Consider the following 19,959-nt stretch of genomic DNA (forward strand, 5'->3'; position numbering starts at 1 on the left):
CAATCCTACTTCCGTAGTGATACTGCCTCGGAAACCCAAGGAGGGGTCGCTATGAGTCGGGTTTGACTCGACGGCAAACAACAACAACAACAACAATGTCTATGTCAAAGGATCTCTGACATAGTGGCATAGTGATTAAAGCATTCAGCTGCTAAGCGTTCAAACCTACCAGAAACACTGTGGGAGAAAAATGAGGCAGCCTGATTCCATAAAGATTTACAGCCTTGGAAACCCTTTGGGCAGTTCTGTCCTATCCTATAGGGTCACTATGAGACAGAATTGGTGGAAGTGGGTTTTAAAGTCTATGCCTCCCATTTGGGAGAAAGTCTAAGTTGGAGTCTGTCCACTTACCCTTAAAATCTTTCCCCATGCCTGGCCAAAATGATTATGACAAGGAGGTCTGGGTCCAAGCAAAGCTGGAACAGGCCTAGAATGTTCTGAGGAGATGTAAATAGGGGAGAATTATTTGAACCACTTCCCTGCCTTCCTGTGTTGGGGATTTGAGGGGGATCCATAATTAACACTCATCTTCCTCACCCAAGTTCAAAATTTATTACAAAAGGAAAAGAGTAAGGAATTTGAAAATTCAATAAATGAGTACAAATAAAAATGGTATTGAAAAATGTGGCTTGGATGTGCAGGTAAATGGGTCTCTCAGTACTGAGCCCCAGAATTAGATGGGTTTACCCATCAAACTGAGGGCACATTGGATCACCACAGGCCTCTACATATGAGCTTGACCTGAAAAATTTACAGTCTGAGGAGCAGAACAGATTATATGCTCTTTGTAGGAAAGACAGCTCCCAATGATAAAGGAGGAAAGAATGGACTGTGCTACACCTGCCCCATTTCTCCTTCAAACCTCTATATAATTTCTAGGGTTGCCATACCAAAGTACCATGAACTGCTTAAAACAACATAAATGTATCCCCTCATAAAAACAACGTAATGCATCCATGAGTTCTGGAGCTTAGAAGTCTGGCAACAAGGTGTTGCCAAGGTTGGTTCCTCCTGGAGGGCTCTCAGGGGGAGTCTGTTCCATGCCTGTCTCCTAGCTTCCTGTGGCTGCAGACAGTTCTTGGCATTCCTTGATTTGTAGGTGGCTCCCTCCCATCCCTGCCTCCGTCTTCACACGGCCACCTTCCCTGTGTGTCCCTCTGGTTCTGTGTCTCTTTTCCTCTTCTTCTAAGGACACTAGTCATATTGGATTAAACACCAAACCAAACCCATTGCCAACGAGTCAATTCTGATTCATAGTGATCCTATAGGACAGTGTAGAACTTCCCTATAAGGTTTCTAAGGCTGTAAATCTTTATGAAAGCATAATGCCTCCTCTTTCCCCCAGGAAGAAGCTGGTGGATTCGAACCACTGACCTTTTGGTTAGTAGCTCAGTGCTTCAATCACTGCACCATCAGAGCTCCTTCATATTGGATTATGACCCACTTTAATCTGATATGACTTCATTTTTCTTTTTTTTAATTGTGATTTGGGTACACATTTAAAAAGCAGATTCATTTTATTCTCAACAGTTGATACACATTTTGTTTCACATACCCGTTATAATCCCAACGATAACCAGCTCTCCTCCCCTCTCCTCCCTGTGGCTACCCCTTCCCTATGTCCTTATCTATGTATTCCTGTCTGTCCAACTTTCCCCCTATGCAAATCCTGCCTTCTGATCTCTCACAGTGATTGTCCTAAGGGGTGCATCTCCCTGGGGTAGGTGGGTACATCTCCCTAGTATGACTTCATTTAGTGCCTAAGGCACTCTGCTGACCAGAAGGCTGGTGGTTCAAACCCACCAGCCACTCCTCGGAAGGAAGATGGGGCAATCTACTTCCGTAGTGATACTGCCTCGGCAACCAAGAAGGGGTCGCTATGAGTCTGGTCCAACTCTACGGCACATAACAACAACAACAACAATTACATCTGCAAAGACCTGTTTCCAAACAAGGTCATATTCCCAGGTATCAGGTATTAGAAATTGAACATATCTTTTGAGGAACACAAAACATAGCACCCTCTAATCAGAGTGTCACTTCACCTTTGGGGAGCAATGAGTGAGGAGAGACTGAGGCCAGGAGTGTAACTCTGATGGAACTCCCTCCACGTGGAAGGAAACTGCAGGAGTTTGGAAAAGAGAGACTTCCCCTAATGTCTTTCTCACGGGCCAAAGGGTTTCTGCTGCTGAGAAAAAACACTGTTGATCTCAGGATCCCCAAGTCCCCCCAGAGTGAAAAATTTTGCCACACAATTTATTCATCTGCCTATCCCTGGGCCATTAAGACAGGAGGGTTGTGCTCTAATTAATTTAGAATAATCAGAAACTGGGAGTAGAGTCAGTTCCCTGAAGCCCATGACTAAGAAGAGGGAGGAAGTATCTAAGGGAAAGCAGGGTTCTGTTAGGATGGAGGAAGGGGGGATGGATTTGGGCAGACTCTAAATGGAGATTTGATGCAGCACATTTATTAGGGTCTGAACTTGAGAACACCACCTTTAAGGAAGTGGGGGGAAAAAAAAAACACTGCCGTCAAGTCAATTCAACTCATAGTGACTCCTCCTTGAGTTTCCAAGGCAGTATCTCTATGGAAGTAGATTGCCCAGTTTTCCTTCCGAGAAGTGGCTGATGACTTTGAACCGCCAGCCTTCTGGTTAGCAGTGAAATGCCTTAGGCACTATGCCACCAGAGTGTCACCTTATTAGGAAGAACTCCAACAAACCCTATATGAAGTAACACCTCCACCCTCACCCCTAGTGATCCCTACCCCCTCTGCCTGATTTATCTTCCCCATAACACTCATCTCTACGAAACCTGTCGTATATTTATTTGTTTATCTCCTATCTTAGTCTCCTCATGCTTCTGTAACAGAAAGACCATGAGCACATGGCTTTAAAGAATAGAAATCTATTTTTTCACAGTTCTGGAGGCTGGAAGTCCAAATTGGGGTCATGGCCATGTCGATTCCTTCCTTGTGGGTAGTCCCAGGCATTCCTGAGTTCCTTGGCTTGTAAATGCCCCTCACGTGGTGCCTGCTGTCCCCAGTATATGTTTTCACCTCTGTGTCTAATCTGCTCTTTTCATAGCTCAGAAGTGGTGAGATTTAGAATTCACCCTGCTTGGGTATGAGCTAATTAACATGACAAAGAAAACCCTGTTTCCAAACAGGATTACATACACAGATATAGGGGTTAGGATTCCAACACAGACTTTGAGGAGACACAATTTAATCCATTACACCATCCAACCCCATCATTGTATCCCAGTACCTACAACAGAGCCTGACTTGTGGTAGGTGCTCAATAAGTATTTGCCGAATGAATGAATGATTGGATTTTGGAGTCCGACTGATGTTGGAACTTCAACTCTTTCAGTTATATAACTTTGCTGAGTGGCAGTTTTTCATGTGTAAGGTGGGGAAGTAATAGTGCTTACTGGTAGGATTGTTATGAAGACTGAATGAATTCATATATAGTGCTTAGAATAGCACCTGGCACAAAAGAAGCACTCATTCAAAGGTACCCCTCTTCATTCGGTGACCATCCATCATTGCTGTTTTTGTTATTACAATCATCATCGTCATCATTATTTATTTGCAGGCTGAGTCACATGGTCCCAGCCCAGTGCCCCACCCAAACTTCCCTGCCTCTCCTCTCCTGCCAGAGGTGGAGCGGGTGATTTGGGTGGTGGCAGCATGCCCTGTGAGTCAGCCCTGAGCTTCAGCCACACTGGGGTCCCCTGGCAAAGGCTGCTTGGCCAAGGGGTCCTTGGGTTGAATCATCCAGGCCACAATCCCACTGAGGGATACCTTGGCTGTTGAGTTTGGCTGGGAAAGCTTGCCCTCCCTGGGTCCTTCCAGGAAGAGACTGGGCACCTGCCCCATGACAAGCTCAGGGAGCTGCACTTTGCCAGCTCAAGCCCGTCTGTCAAGAGAGCTTCCAAAAGAGTCAGGCGAAGATAAATGGATGAGGGCAAGAGGAAAGGAAAAAGACAGGGGAAAAGAAAAGCTGCCTCCATCCTGTGCTTTCAGACCAGTCAATGTCATGGGCAGATCATGGGATTCTAAATTGGCCGGGCCTGGATTCCAGTTCCCATCCTGCCACTAACCATCTGGGTGACTTTGGGCAAGTTCTTCACTTCTCATAGGCTCATCTGTGAAATGAGGGTGCTGTCTCCCTCTTAAAGACACTGTGAGGACTTACTGAGTAGATACATGCTGTCTTCAAGTTCCAGATTCTTCACAAAGCCTTCTCAGATCTACTCAGGCAGAGTCTCCAAACTACAGTAACATTTGTAGACCCAAGCTAACCAAAACCGTTGCCACTGGGTCGATTCTGACTCATGGCAACCTCACCTGTTACAGAGTAGAATGGGCTCCATAGGGTTTTCTTGGCTTTAATCTTTTATGAAAGCAGGTCACCAAGGCTTTCTTCCACAGCACCAGTGGGTGGGTTTAAACTGCCAATCTTTAGCTTACTGTTGTTGTTGTTGTTGTTAGGTGCCATCAAGTCATCTCCAACTCATAGCGACCCTGTGTACAACAGAATGAAACACTGCCTGGTCCTGTGCCAGCCCCATGATCCTTGCCATACCTGAGCCCATCATTGCAGCCACTAGGTCAATCCTTCTTGTTGAGGGCCTTCCCCTCTTTTGTTGACCCTGCACTTTACCAAGCACGACATCCTTCTCCAGGGAATGGTCCCTTCTGACAACATGACCAAAGTAGGTGAGACAAAGTCTGGCCATTCTTGTTTCCAAGGAGCATTCTGGCTGCACTTCTACCAGGACAGATTTGTTAGTCCTTTTAGCAGTCCATGGTACCTTCAGTATTCTTCGCCAGCACCACAACTCAAAGGCATGAAGTCTTCTTCGGTGTTCCTTATTCATTGTCCAGCTCTCATATGTATATGAGGTAATTGAAAATACCATGGCTTGGGTTAGGTGCACCTTAATCTTCAAGAAGACCTCTTTCCTCTCCAGCACTTGACTAGTAACTTCAGTTACTCACCCAGGCACAAACAGTTTGTGCCCCCTGAGGAGCACAATTGTAGCAGGGGAGGCAGAATGCCTTCTATCTCCACTTTCCTCCTGTCTCGGTTTCTTAGTAACAGAAATACAAGTGAATGGCTTTAATGAACAGCATTTTATTTCCTCACAGTTTAGGAAGCTAGAACTCTGAATCCAGGGCACCGGCACCAGGGGAAGACTCTCTTTCTGTCAGTTCTGGGGAAAATCATTGTCTCAGCTTCTCTAACCCAACATTCCTTCGTTCCTTGGTGATTTCCATGTGGCATCCATCTTTTCCTTGTTGTGCTTATACCTGAGCCCATCATTGCAGCCACTGTGTCACTCTATCTTATTGAAGGCCTTCCCCTTTTTCATTGACCCTCTACTTTACCAAGCATGTTATCCTTCTCCAGGGAATGGTCCTGACAACATGACCAAAGTAGGTGAGACAAAGTCTGGCCATTCTCATTTCCAAGGAGCATTCTGGTTGCACTTCTACCAGGACAGATTTGTTAGTCCTTTTAGCAGTCCATGGTACCTTCAGCATTCTTCACCAGCACCACAATTCAAAGGCATGAACTCTTCTTCGGTCTTCCTTATTCATTGTCCAACTCTGATATGCTGTTCTCTCTGTGTTTATGCTGTTACTTGTACCACTTAGAAGTAATTAGATCTAAGACACACCCTGCACTGATAAGCCCTCAATAATATAACCAAAAAAAAAAAAAACCCTATTCCTAAATAGGGTTAGGATTCCAACAGATTTTGGGGGGAGAGGCACAGTGTAATCCACAACACCTCCTAATTCCCTGTATTAGTTTCCTGTGGCTGCTGCAACAAAGTGCCACAAATGGAGTGGCTTCAAAGAACAGAAGTTTGTTCTCTTACAGTTTGGGAGCTCAGAAGTCCAAAATCAAGGCACTGGTAGGGCCATGCTCCTTCTGAAGCTCTAGGGAAGAACCTTTTCTTGCCTCTTACAGGCTGTCTTTGTTACCGAGTACTGCTGTAACAGAGCTACCACAGGTGGGTGGCTTTAACAAACAGAAATATGTTCTGTCACACCTTAGGAGGCTGGAAGTTCAAATTCAGGAGACCAGCTCTAGGGGAAGGAAGGCTTTCTCTCTCAGTCACCTGTGGGAGAAAGTCCTCATCTCTTTTCAACATCTATGGGCCCAGTGCTCCTTGGAGATCTCCATGTGTCTTGGCGTCAATCTTCCCCTAGGTTCTAGGAGATTCTCAGCCCAGGGACCCTGGGTTCAAAGGACATATTATGCTCCTGGCTCTTCTTTCTTAGTAGTAGTAAGTCCTGCTCATCTCTGCTCATTTTTTCTTAATCTCTTTTACATCTCAAAAGAGATTGCCTAAAGATAACCTAATCCTGTAGATTTCATCCTACCTCATTATCATAACTACTGCTAATGCTGCTTCATTAACATCAGAGAGGTGAGGATTTACAACATGTAGGATAATTATATCAGACCACAAAATGGGGGATAAATTACATAGTATGGAGAATCAAGGCCTAGCCAAGTTGACACACATTCAGGGAGGCACAATTCAATCCTTAGCACAGGTGTGCTTTTGGCAGACTGGCTCCAGTCTCTGCTTCACCAAGCATGATGTCCTCCCCGAGCAACTGATCTCTCCTGATGACATGTCTAGTGCAAGCAAGTCAATGTTCTCTTATAATCCATAAGGTTTTCACTGGCTGATTCTCAGAAGTAGATCACCAGAACTCTCTTCCTAGTCTCTCTGAGCCTGGAAGCTCTGATGAAGCCTGCCCACCATGGGTGACCCTGCTGTTACTTGAAATATCGGTGGCACATTTAGCAACATGCAAGTCACCACAGTGTGATAAGCTGACAGACAATAGAAACAGCAGGTCTCACATGAGCACCAGTGTAGAACAGGAAATGAGTTCTGATTCTGAAGTTTAAGAATCTGTACAATGACCAACAAGCATGCACAGCCCATTAGTAAGTATTTAAGAATGAAATAAAAAAATCAATTTTTTCTTTCAACTCATGTGTATTTTTTTCCCAAAGACTATATTATTAGGACACAAAATATTTATTGTTTTTTGCTCTAATTCCGTCATAAATGAAACTGAGAGATATTAATTTTGGCCTCAGAATGCCATGAGGAAATTCCTTAGATGGGTGCCCCAAACTGAATGACTTTGGGAACCTCCACAGTAGATTATTTTAAACCCCGATTACCTCTTGTAAGCCTTCCTTGTGAGCTCAGGAATTGATTCTCAGCTAAACTCTTTGAGTAGGGCCCAATGTGAAATGACGTCACATGTATACTGTGTGTATAAGACAATCTTGTCTTCAGAGTCTAAGACCTAAAAGACTAGTTAAAAATTTACTGAGGGGTAAAACAGAGGTTTAGCCTCTTCTTCTGCACCCCCATTTAACTAGTAACTTAATGAGCTGATAGTACTTTGGAATGAACTGGATGCATGCCTTCCTGTTATAAAAACAGAAAAACAAGCCTCCGTTTGTAAGCCAGGGTTATGGTTTTATTATCTCGAACTAGGAGTGGCCTGAACACCCAGCTTGCCCTGCCAGCTAACCATTGCCAGAAAGAAAGACCACAGAGCAACTGTTCTGAAAGCATCGTCATTATTTTTGGTCATGTCTTCCCAACTTTTAGCTGATTTGTAAATAACCTGGTTGAATAAATTACCTCATGTAGTTATCTTTATTTTAAAATACAAGTTTGTCTTGGCCATCACACCAGAAGGGAGCCTTCTATCGAGACTTGATGGAGATGAGTTTGGCCAAGGTGAGTGGCTAGTCATACTTGCTTTAAAATTTTTTCAGACTATTGTAATAGGGCAATGAACTTCAATGGCTCATGTGTCTCTGCATCAGGATTAATTCAAAACTGTTTTCTGAGAAGGATCTTGGTCTTATTCCCTGAGTTCAACTCAAAAGGGAAATGGGATTGTCTGCTCTTCATGAATCTCTATTAGCATCTCAGCTTCCATAAGAAAATATTAACACTCAGTTTTCTGTTAAAGCGTGCGTACTTGTGAATGTCTCTACAACAAGCATCATTGGCCTCAGGGCCTTTGCACCTCCTTTTCCCTCTGCCTAGATTCTCTTTCCACAGCTTTTCTCATGACTGGCCCTTTCATTCATTCTTTCAGCAAATATTTATTGAGTACCTACTGTGTGCCAAGCACAATACTGGGTTTTAAGGGTATAAAAGGGAATGATAATAATAGTGAATATTTGTTGAGTGTGTGGAATGAACCAAGCCCTCTTCTAGGCCCATTATACATAATACCTAACCTAATGCCCAACAGCAATCCGACAGCAGGGTATCCACATTTGGCTGATGAGGAAAGTGAAACACAGAGAGGCTAAGTAACTTGTTCAGGGTCATACAGCTAGTAAGTGATGGAGCTGGGATATGAACTTACGTTCTTAAACTCTCTGTTATATGGCAGTCATTACTCTATTACCCAAATTATCTCACCTTTGGTGATGGGAGCCCTTTCAAATTGGTCCATGTGTCCTCTTGACATGTCCCAGTGTTGTTGTTGTTGTTATATGCCATTGAGTCTGACCCGACTCATAGCAATCCCTCCTTGGGTTTCCAAGGCAGTGTCACTATGGAAGTAGATTGCCCCATCTTCCTTCCGAGGAGTAGCTGGTGGGTTTGAACCATCAGTCTTCTGATAAGCAATCAAGTGCCTTAGGCACTATGTATGCTACCAGAGCTCCCATGTCCCAGTAGTCTCTGATAATATCCTTCTCTCTGACATGACAAGATGTTATAAGCTGATCTTGCACATTTCCTGCCCCAAACAGAATCAGCCATTCTGCCAAGTCGCCCTGGTGTTTTTCAGTTTAAGGGGGGAAAAAAATTGGTTTTTAGAGACCACCATCTGGATGCTAGTTGGTTGGTCATTGTTACTTGGTTGGTCATTACTTCTAAGTGGCCTTTTTGGTGGTCACAGGCAGAAATATTGTTTGTTTAGTTTTTTTGTTGTTGTTATTGTTATTTTGTTTGTCTTGGGAAAGATAAAAATACATCACAAATTCACACTGACATTTTGAATTCAAACGTTAGATTACAAGGTTCTTACTTAATTTCTTTGATTCTAAAATTGTGTCTCTTTTCTCTTCTGCTGGGCCCTAACAACATTCACATTATTGCTATTATAATAAAAGGAACTCTGGTGGCTCACAGGGTTGAGCGTTTAGCTGCGAACCAAAAGGTTGGTGATTTGAACCCACTCAGCAGTTCCACAGGAGAGAGACCTGGGGGTCTGCTCCTGTAAAGATTATCAGGAAAACCCTATGGGGCAGTGGTACTGGGTCACATGGGGTCACTGTGAGTCAGAATCAACTCCATGGCAAATGACAACAACAACCATTACCATAGTTTCAACATAACAATACCGATATTATTACTAACAATATGGTTGGTGAGTAAAGTTTTCTTTTCGTAGTGCTTTTTAAAAATCTTTTGGATCTTTTCCACTAGGGTTGTATGGTTAAATTGTTGTGTTGATTTTTTTTTTCCTGGTTGAACAAATATTTATAGAACACCTACAATTACACTGTGTCAAGTATCAGCCAGGCTATTAAGAATATAAAGTCTAGTGGGAAGGACAGTCAGGTTGTAAATTATCATCCAGTGTTTTATAGACAATGGTAGAAAATCATCCAAGAACCTGAGCTAGTGCACAGGTTCCCGCCTAGCTTTCTGGTGAGCGGTGGTCAGAAGTACTGCATGTAAAAATCACTTGAAGTAATTCTTCTCTGATGACTAATATCTTGCTAGGTTCGTTCACTTTGCTTTATTTTCCATTTTCAAGAAATGCTCTTCTCCATTTGTTTTGTGTTTTAGTTATTTTACCACATATGAAACCCCTCGAGTTGAGTTGACCGTGAGTCACGGTGACCCCATGTGTTACAGAGTAGACCTGCTCCCTGCAGTTTTCTCTGCTGTGTTCTTTATGGAGGCAGATTGCCAGGCCTTTCTTCTGTGGCCCCACTGGGTGGACTTGAACAGTCAACCTTTCGATTAGCAGCTGGTTGGAAATCATGTGCACCACCCAGGAACTTCTTATCACATTTACTTAGTTCTAAAGTCAAAAGATGGGGCAATCTACTTCCGTAGTGATACTGCCTTGGAAACCCAAGGAGGGGTCTCTATGAGTTGGGTCTGACTCGACGGCACATAACAACAACAACAACGTCGAAAGTATAAAGCAAGGTGCGTACAGAAATGTCAGGCTTGCATCCACCCCACTCCTTCTCTCCCTCATTTGGTTTTTGTTTATCCCTCCACTGTGTATGTGTGTGTGTGTGTGTGTGTTTAAGCAAATTTGTACCCACACACCAAACTCTTAGATGAAAGAACAGTCCTGCAGTCTGCTTTCCTCACTCTGTAGCAGTATGTACATCGTCCGACCGTAGGACACAGGTCCCCTCATGCCTTTCCAGCGTTCCAGAGCACTGTGTTGTGTTCATGCAGCTCCACGTTTTCAGCTAGTCCCCTCTTGATAGACAGCAGGCCAGCTATGGCTGAGGCTCTGCACCCTGATGCCTTCTTATCCCACCTGCACTTTCTGACCTAAGGACCATCCCAACATCCCCTTTGGCACCCACCCACCCACAGTTCCAGACCACCTACTCCCTCCAGGGTCCCTGACTGGAGCTCTGGTAGCATAGCACCTAAGGCATTTGACTGCTAACCAGAAGGCTGGAGGTTCAAACCCACCAGCCACTCCTTGGAAGGAAGGTTGGGCAATCTACTTCCTTAGTGATACTGCCTCGGAAACCCAAGGAGGGGTCGCTATGAGTTGGGATCAACTTGACGGCAGTGAGTTTGGTTTGGTTTTCAGTTTATTATGAAAGCTGTAAGCCTCTGGGAATGCAGGAGATAGCCCAGGCATTATCAGGAAAGTTAGTTGTTACAAATCATGCTACCACGAATAGCTTGGTGCATATGCTATTTTGTGTTTTTGCCACGATAATTGTAGGATGAATTCCTGGATGTAGAATTAGTATTGTACAACTTTTAATTAACATATATTATTATATATTATGTGTGTGGTAGTTAAGGTTGTGTGTCAACTTGGCCAGGCCTGGTTTTGAGTGGCTGGGCAGCTGGATGTAGTTATTCCCCATAATGAGACTAGTAATCAACTCCATGGTGGAATCTACCGTGAGCAGCTGAGTACCTGCCTTAGGGATGTGGTCTGCTTCCAGTACATAAAGAAGCTTTGGGAAATGTCTCTAGCTTCTTGGTACATTTGGATCCTGCATTTACCAACTCATCAGTGAGTGACCTGCCATGTTGTCTGCCAATCTTGGGACTGTTTCAGGAGTTAAACTAGTGGCCTGCTGTATTGCTTGATAATCTTGGGACTGTGTCATTTTATTTACTGACCTTGAGTTTGTCAGCCTCAGTAACCAGCAGATGCCTGAGTGAAGAAATGCCTCCAGCTTCAGTGGGCTCGCAGCAAGAGGCAGAGCTGAAGCCCAAGGTTGAGGGGCCTTCACCCCACCCCTAGAGCTAGCATTTTGAATTTGGACTTCTAGCCTCCTAAACTGTAAGAGAGTAAATCTCTATTTGTTAAAACCCCCCATTTGTGGTATTTTCTGTTAGAGCACCACTAGAGGACCAAAACAATATATCTTTGAAATTTGCTGTAGGTCCTTTCTAGAACAAGTAGCATAAAAATATAACTATTTTAATGACTTCTTAGATCTCCTGCTTTGGCTCCTAGAGGGACCTCAATACTTACAGAACAGGTAGATGAATGAATGAATGAATACTAACTGATCATCAGATGACTAGCCAACTGAACAAGTCAGCTGTTTAGTTTGTAAATATTTAAGGAGCATCTAATATGTTCCAGAAACTTTGCAAAGTGCTTGATATCCCTCAGGCTACAGGAGAAAAAAGAGAATTTGGATGATTGTGCAAGAGGTAGATGTGAGCTAAGTGAGTAATTGTGCAAATGTGTGTTGATTGGTGGTTCATTGTCAAAAGACAGGTCCAGTAATTATCCAAATAAACAGAACTTTTATTGAGCACCTACTAGGTTCCAGACCCTATGATAGTGAGCCCTTTGACCTTATAATCTTATCTAATTATGATACTTCTCCTGCAAGGTATGTGTTATTATCAGATTGAACAGATTAAGAAACTGAGGCTCAGAGAAGGTAAGTAACTTATGTGTTGTCAGACAGCTAGAATTAGGTATAGCAAGAATGCATCAAAAGCATGAAGAGAGGCCTAGCTAACAGGAGGGAAGGCACAATCAATATGGTGAGATGGGAAGACAGACAAACATAAGAGCTGAATATCAGTAGGAATAAATGTAATGATGTGCTCTGGAATTAAAAAAAAAAATCAACCACTCAAATTCAAGTTTGGGGAGGTGTGGCTTATAGGAATCTCATGCTTAGAAAAAAAAAAAGAGAGAAAGAAACATCATAGTAGTAGCTAGGACAACCTCCAGAAGGACCATGAAAACACTATTATATTAAGCTGTATTGATAGAAGCAAGATAATGAATAGGCCCAAAGCTCCATTTGGATAAGAATCATAAATCTCTTGCTCCTTGGTGTATCCCCAGCCTCCAGCCTCCATGAAAAACACACAATACTGATCTGCATATAATAGGCATGCTGTGTTACAGGGATAGCTTAGATACTTGAGTAAATGTATTGAATCATTAAACAAATTCACTGAGCACCTGTAGTTTGCCAATGTTATAGGTGCTGAAAACAGATAGTACTCTTATGGAGCTTCCATTCATTCCCATGGGGTGGTAGGGAGGAAAGACCATAGATAGTACACTGTACTATAGATGCTACAAGACACAAAGCAGAGTGAGGTGGATGGGTGGTGCTAGGGTGGAGGAGTAACCTCTGAGAATGTGGTGCTCAGCAGAAAAGTAAAGGAAGTGAGAGTGTAAGTCGTGGAGACAAGGTGCAGCAGGGGCAAAGGCCCTGAGGCAGGAGTATGCCAGAATACATGTATTCCAGACAGAGGGAGGTGACCGTCTCATCCACTCTCTGCTGGTGAGCCCACATCTGGAAAATGGTGTCTAATTCTGGGCACCACATAGTTTAAGAGAGAGATTGTCTAACAAGAACATTTTAAGGTGTAAAGTGTTTAGAAGTGGCTCATATTGGGAGGAGGTTAAAGAAGACAGTCACTTAGGCATGCCTGGGTAGTTCTCCTCAAGTAATTGAAGAGTGGGCACAAGACAGCTGTCTTCATTGGTCCTTGTGTAATATACAGTAAAAAAAAAAAAAATCACTGCTGTCGAGTCAAATCTGACTCATAGCAACCCCTCCTTGGGTTTCTGAGGTGGCTAAGGCACTTGACTGCTAACCAGAAGGCTGGCGGTTCAAACCCACCAGCCACTCCTTGGAAGGAAGATGGGGCAATCTACTTCCGTAATGATACTGCCTCGGAAACCCAAGGAGGGGTCGCTATGAGTCGGGTCCGACTCGATGGCACATAACAACAACAACAACATCGCTACATAAGTAAATTACCCAATCTTCCTTCCGAGTAGTGGCTGGTGGGTTTGAACCACCAAACTTCTGGTTAGCATTCAAATGCCTTAGGCACTATGCCACCAGTAGAACAAGTTAAAGGATCCCTGAAGAGGATGAAGCTTCTTTGCCCAAGTTACGAGTTCCTAATTATTGGAGATGTTCCAGAAAATCATGGAACCAAGTTTATAGAGGATAACTTTGTCATCCCAAGTGGGAATTTGGAACAGAAGACTTCTGAGGTGAATGCCATTTGAGAGATTCTGAATTGTGTCCTAACTCTCCTCCCTCCAGTTTATCTCCTTCTCCTTCCTGTTTCCACCTTCTGTCCTAGCTCACACTGAGGACAGAGCACACATGTACATGGACACACATGCACACACACACAGTGCACACACGAGGGAGGTAAGGCAATTCAGAAAGGAGAAACAGTGGAGGTACTGTGAGAGGAAGGAGCAGGAGGAACAGAAAGGGAGGGGTGGAGAAGAAATAGAAAGGAGGCAAAGTCAAGGAAAATGGAAGGAGAGAGGGGAGGAGGAGGTCCAAGGGAGAAACTGGAGAAGAAGAGAAGAAAGAAGCTACAGAGGAAATAATGAAGGAGAGAGAAAAAGGAAGGAGAGAGATGACATTAAAAATACAAGGAAAAGTGTAAGAATGAAGACGAGGGTGTGTGGGAGAGAAGAAAGACAGGGAGCGGGGAGAAAGTGAGGAGGGAGAAGAAAGGAAGGAGGAAAAGGAGACAAGGCAGTGAGGGGAGGGGAGAGGAGGGGAGGAGAGGCAGGTCTGCCAGGAGCCTGTGGAGTCAGGAGTTTGCGCTCCCTCAGCGCCCCAGGGCAGCACACGGGTCATCTTGAATCACAGCTCATTTGGAACTTCCTGTTTTCAGCCTGTCTTTGTGAAACCTTGGAGAGGTTTTCAACCAGTAAATACAGGGGAGTGCCAAGACTCTCTCCACAGGCCAGCAGCCATTTCACCATCCCTGTTGGCTGCGCCTCCCAAATGTCCCATCACCCCACCTGCCCTTTCTAGCCTGAGGACCTACCCACCATCCCCTCCAGCTCCCACCCACACACCCACAGCTCCAGGCCACCTTGCTCCTTCCTCAGGGCCCCTGACCTCATGATGTTCGCAAGGGCCCATACTGGAAGCTGTCAGCCATGGAACATACAGAAACAGCTCCAAGCCTTTACCAAAAAATTCACCTTATAGGAGAAGGCTCCCTGAAATATATTCACTTGTCCTTTTCCAAGTTGTCTTATTTTTCCTTCCATCCCCCTTTCCCCTCCCAAGTGCCAGCAGGTCTTGTATCCAGCCTCCTTATATTCAATGCAGCAGACACACACCAAGCATCTATGCTGTGCCAGGCCCAGGTGTGACACCTGTGAGTGTGTGAGTCTCATTATCTGTCCTTAAGAAGCCCACCATCTAATGGGGGGACAGAGATGGCCGGACCCAGGGGTGGATCTGGGTTTTGTGAGACCAGACTATATACACTTTGGGGGCCCTCAACATGTGGCCTCCATCTTGAGGCCCAGATGGCTACTCCAGTTCACACCCTCGTGTTCACATCCCAGCCAATGAAAGGAAGTGAAGGGGAAGATACTCTTCCATCTTAACAGCACCACCCAGAAGTTGCTCACATCATGTCCACCCATGTTTTTATCAGCCAGAACTTGGACACTTGCTCACATCTAACTGGTAGCATAGTGCCTAAGTCACTTGACTGCTAACCAGAAGGCTGGCGGTTCAAACCCACCAGCCACTCCTCAAGAAGGAAGGTTGAGCAATCTACTTCCATAGTGATACTGCCTCAGAAACCCAAGGAGGGGTCACTATGAGTCAGGTCCGACTCGATGGCACATAACAACACGACAACAACTATAAGGAAGACTGGAACAAAAAAAATCTTTCGATGAGAGACCAGGTGCCCAGCTGAAACTTAGGAGTCCATTTACTAAAGGGACAGGAAAGGATGGACCTTGGAGAACCAGCAGTCAGAGCTTAGCAAGCGTGATGAGCAACCCCCAATTCCAGTGCCCAGGGAAAGTCTCTAAATTGTACCTCCCCCAATTCAAGCATCCAGGGGCTATCTCTAAATTGTACCAGCCCAATATGAGCACCCAGGGGCAGTCTCTAAATTTCACACACCCCCAATTTGAGTGCCCAGGGGCAATCTCTAAACTCTGTCCCCCAATTTGAGCACCTAGAAGCAATCTCTAAATTGTACCCCCCAATCCCAGTGGCCGGGGCAATCTCCAAATTATACCAACCCCCAATTTCAAGATGAATAGACATTGATAGCAGGCTACCTCAGCAGAAACGCCCTCCTCCATCCAGTAGGGCTGACTCAGTCAGATGCCTTTCATATTCGTGACTCGATACTGCCACAGGGTCTAGAAGGAAGAAGTGGGAAAGCTGATGAGTTTGGAAAGTAGGACACTCTCACCTGGCCACTTTCAGTTTCTCTGCACAGTGACTCCTAGTCACCACTGGGAGAGAGGCTGGGCGCTCATGGAGAAAGGAAAGGTTTGCCAACCCTGGTCTCATGGGCGTCTCTCTCCTTCACTGTGTGCAGTCCCCACGGGGGACAGCGGCAGGCACCTGTAACAGGTGAGCCTTCGGAGTTCTGGGTTGCACACCTTGCTGTCTGCTTCACTGCTCTCTGGTCGTGGGCAAGGCAAGAAACCTGTTTCCCCATTCAGGAAATGGCCATAATAGCGCCTACCCTGCCTGGGTCAGCAGCCAGTTTCTGGCCGCTGGGAGAACTATGCACATGCTGTATAAGCTGTGTGGTTGGTGCAAACTCAGGTAGGCATAATTAAGACATTGTCAGGGCAGCACTGAGCCTTGAAGGGCAGGCAGAAAAGGGCTAGGAGGAGAGGTGGGAAGGAAAGGACCAACCCCACCCCTCTCACCCAGGCAGATCCTCCCACCCAGGCTGCACGGCACCCTGCCCCTCAGAGCAGATCTGGGCCCTGCCCGCTCTGGCCCAGCATCAGAACTCCTCTGCCGTCCGGGTGAGGGTGATGGGAGGAAGTGGACAAGCAGGGCCCCACAGGCAGCAGGAGGGGCAGCCTGCCCCACTGTCTACAGCCGCGGAGTCAGCCTCTGTTATGTCTGAGATGGCTATCGTGCAGCTCTGGCCTTCATCCCTGCGCTTGGCCTCTGAGGCCTCCTGGGACCTCTCCCTGACCCCAGGGCATGGCCCAGTGTTCCTGGCCTCAGCCCATGAAATAGCTCGAGCTTCTCTCACACGCCTCTGGCCAAGTAGGGCTAACTAACCTTGTGCAGTGCATGCTCATGTATGTACATGCTCACAAACACACACCCCACGTGCACACACAAAAATGACACACACATACACATACACAACACACACGAAAAACACTCACCACCCACAAATACGTCACACTCTGTACTCATCACACGCACTATATGAACACCCAAAAAACATACCACAAACATAATATACAACACAAATCACACATACGCAAACATACCACATACACATATATCACGGACTGCACACATCATAAGGAACTCTGGTGGCATAGTGGCATAGAGGATAAGGCTGCTAGCCAGAAGGTCAGTGGTTCAAAACACACCAGCCACTCCGTGGAAGGAAGATGAAGTGATGTACTTCTGTAAAGATTTACCTCCTCAGAAACCCAATGGGGGTTGCTGAGTCGGGATTGACTCAATGGCAGTGAGTTTTGTTTTGGTTTTTGATTTACACACATCATACACACTCACATACCATGCACACCATACACACATATACTGTATACATGCATCTCCCACAAACTCCCCACACGCATACACACACACAGCACACACATACGCAATACACACATCCTTCTTTCTAATCTGCCTCCCTGTCTCCCGTATAACGCCCCTCCATTCAGTCCTCTAACCACTGCTTGAGTGATTTTCCTAAAAAACAAGTCAGGCCACTTCCTGGCTTAAGCTTCCTTTCCTCCCCCTCAATGGCTTTCGACACTTCAGGAGGAAATTGGAGCTTCTTACCAAAGCATTTGGGACCCCCCACGATCCTGCCAGCCCACCCTCCTGCCCACTGGGCCAGTCTGAACCAACTGGCCTTCCCGCTGCACCCTGAGGTCTCGCTCCAGTGCCTTTGCACATCCTGGCTCCTCTCCAAAGAACACTCCCAGCCAGTCCATCTGGAAACCATATTCATTCTTCTAAACCCCATTCAGACCTTGCTTCTTCTCTAAAGATTTCCTTGATGACCCCAAGTGGAATTTCTCACTCCTTGTTCTATATATACTTTGTACAGGTATGTATCAGAATGACTTATTTCCTGTGCCTGCCTCCCCTGCTAGAAAGGCGGCCTTCTTAAAGCTAGGGATCATGTCCCATTCATTTCTATCTGTTGAGCACTAGGTCCTGGCATTGAGTAGGTGCTCAGTGAATGCTGGCAGGTGGCACTCACCCCCCTCATCCTCCCACACAGATTAAAGTGGAAAACCAGCATGACTACCAGGACATCACCAGCGTGATAGCCATGGCCAAAACCTACGCCACCACTGAGGCCTTCATCGACTCCAAGTACGACATCCGCATCCAGAAAATTGGCTCCAACTACAAGGCTTACATGTGAGTCCCTGATGCAGGACTGGGGGAGCTGGGAGGAAGGATGGAGGGAGAGTGTGGGGAGAAGGGAGATGAGAAATCCACGTCTAGCCTGCTTCTCTCCTCCCTCTGGACCAGGGCAGTGATCTCCATCATTACCCTCCCTGCCTGTCTCCCTTACTGCCTGCTCTGGCGGGTGCTGCTGAGGGCTGATGTTCCGTTACAGCTTATGCAAGGGTAGGACTCTGTCGACCTCAACATAGGCTGCGGCCCCAGAGGAAGAAAGATCCTTGGCATGTTGGGGAAACTGCAAGTATGTAGGAGAAATTTGTTACAGGAGCTGAGACTGGAAGAGAAATTAGGAGACAAATCACGGAGGGCTTTGGATGCCCTGCGAGGGGGTTTGGGTTCTTTACTCCTCTGAGCAGAGAGGCAACATGATCCGGCCTGTATTTATAAGAAGGTTCCTCTGAGGCTGTGGGCTACAAAGGGGTTTCCCTGGAACCAATGAAACCAGGTAGAAGGTTATATCAGATTTCTCTAGCCACAAGCAACAGAAACCAAATACGACTTATTTAAGGGGTGTTTGTTGGTTTGTTTTAAAAAGAATGTCTTAGAAGAGTGTGTTGTTGTTGTTATGTACCATCCACTCAGACCCAACTCGTAGCGACCCCTCCTTGGGTTTCCGAGGCAGTATTACTACAGAAGTAGATTGCCCAACCTTCCTTCCAAGAAATGGCTGGTGGGTTTGAACTGCCAGCTTTCTGGTTAGCAGTCAAGTGCCTTAGGCATTATGCTACCAGAACTCCCATAGAAGACTCTGGGTGATCAGAAACTTAAACAAATGAGCTGAACTAGCAAACTTAGAAAGATTAGGGTCCAAGGAAGGCCCAGAAATCTGAGAAGTCAAGTGTAGCAGACAATCTTTGGCACCCCCATTGGGAAAAGAATCTGCCCTCATTTTCCAGTGCTTGACTCAAGATTCTGATCCACAGACATAGCACTCATTGGTCCAACATTGGTCGCATGTTTATTGGTTGGAGAAAGGCAGAAAATCAGCGTGGGCAGTCCTACCAAGATGGCAAGCAATGTGTTGAGGTCATTCTCCAATGGAAACAGAAGAGCTCTAACTAAAGAGAAAGAAAGAAATGGATGCCAAGCAGAAACAATAGCACATATTCACTGCAGAGGTGGTTCAGGCAAAGGATGATTTGCACTCAAGTCATGATTATAAAGATCAGGAGAGAGTTCTTGAGTAGGTGTGAGGTCTCAGTCTTTAGAAAGATCTAATCTGCTCCAGGGCTTCCCTGTCTATGACTTCAGAATGTGGTTGTTGGTTCCACATGAAATAATAAGACCTTAAAGAGACAAGAGCATTTATGAAGCATAGTCGTATGTATGAGGACTGCAATGGCCAGCTGGACACTTGTTGTTAGGTGTTGTCAAGTCATCTTGGACTTACAGTGACCTTATATACAACAGAACAAAACACTACCTGGTCCTGTGCCAGCCTCATGATCCTTGCTATACTTGAGCCCATCATTGTAGCCACTGTGTCAATCCATCTTGTTGAAGGCCTTTCTCTTTTTCATTGACCCTCCACTTTACCAAGCATGATATCCTTCTCCAGGGAATGGTTCCTTCTGACAATATGACCAAAGTAGGTGAGACGAAGTCCGGCCATTCTTGCTTCCAAGTCGCATTCTGACTGCACTTCTTCCAGGACAGATCTGTTAGTTCTTTTAGAAATCCATGGTACTCTTGGCATTCTTTGCCATGACCACAACTCAAAAACATCAACTCTTCTTTGGTCTTCC

At 45.5% G+C, this 19,959-nt stretch overlaps 1 protein-coding gene across 1 annotated transcript in view; it reads left to right on the forward strand.

Moving 5' to 3' along the window:
- Window positions 1-19,959, forward strand: part of SYN3 (synapsin III) — a gene marked incomplete at its 5' end in the record, with an annotated part of 598,160 nt that overhangs the window by 548,877 nt on the left and 29,324 nt on the right. Inside the window, one exon of the mRNA XM_007948224.2 lies at window positions 18,024-18,166. Coding sequence (XP_007946415.2) covers window positions 18,024-18,166 — 143 coding nt within the window. The remainder of the gene's footprint in view (window positions 1-18,023; window positions 18,167-19,959) is intronic.

Source organism: Orycteropus afer, unplaced genomic scaffold (genome assembly GCF_000298275.1).
Source record: "Orycteropus afer afer isolate SDZICR_OR568_19922 unplaced genomic scaffold, OryAfe1.0 scaffold00209, whole genome shotgun sequence".
NCBI classification, from domain to species: Eukaryota; Metazoa; Chordata; class Mammalia; order Tubulidentata; family Orycteropodidae; genus Orycteropus; species Orycteropus afer.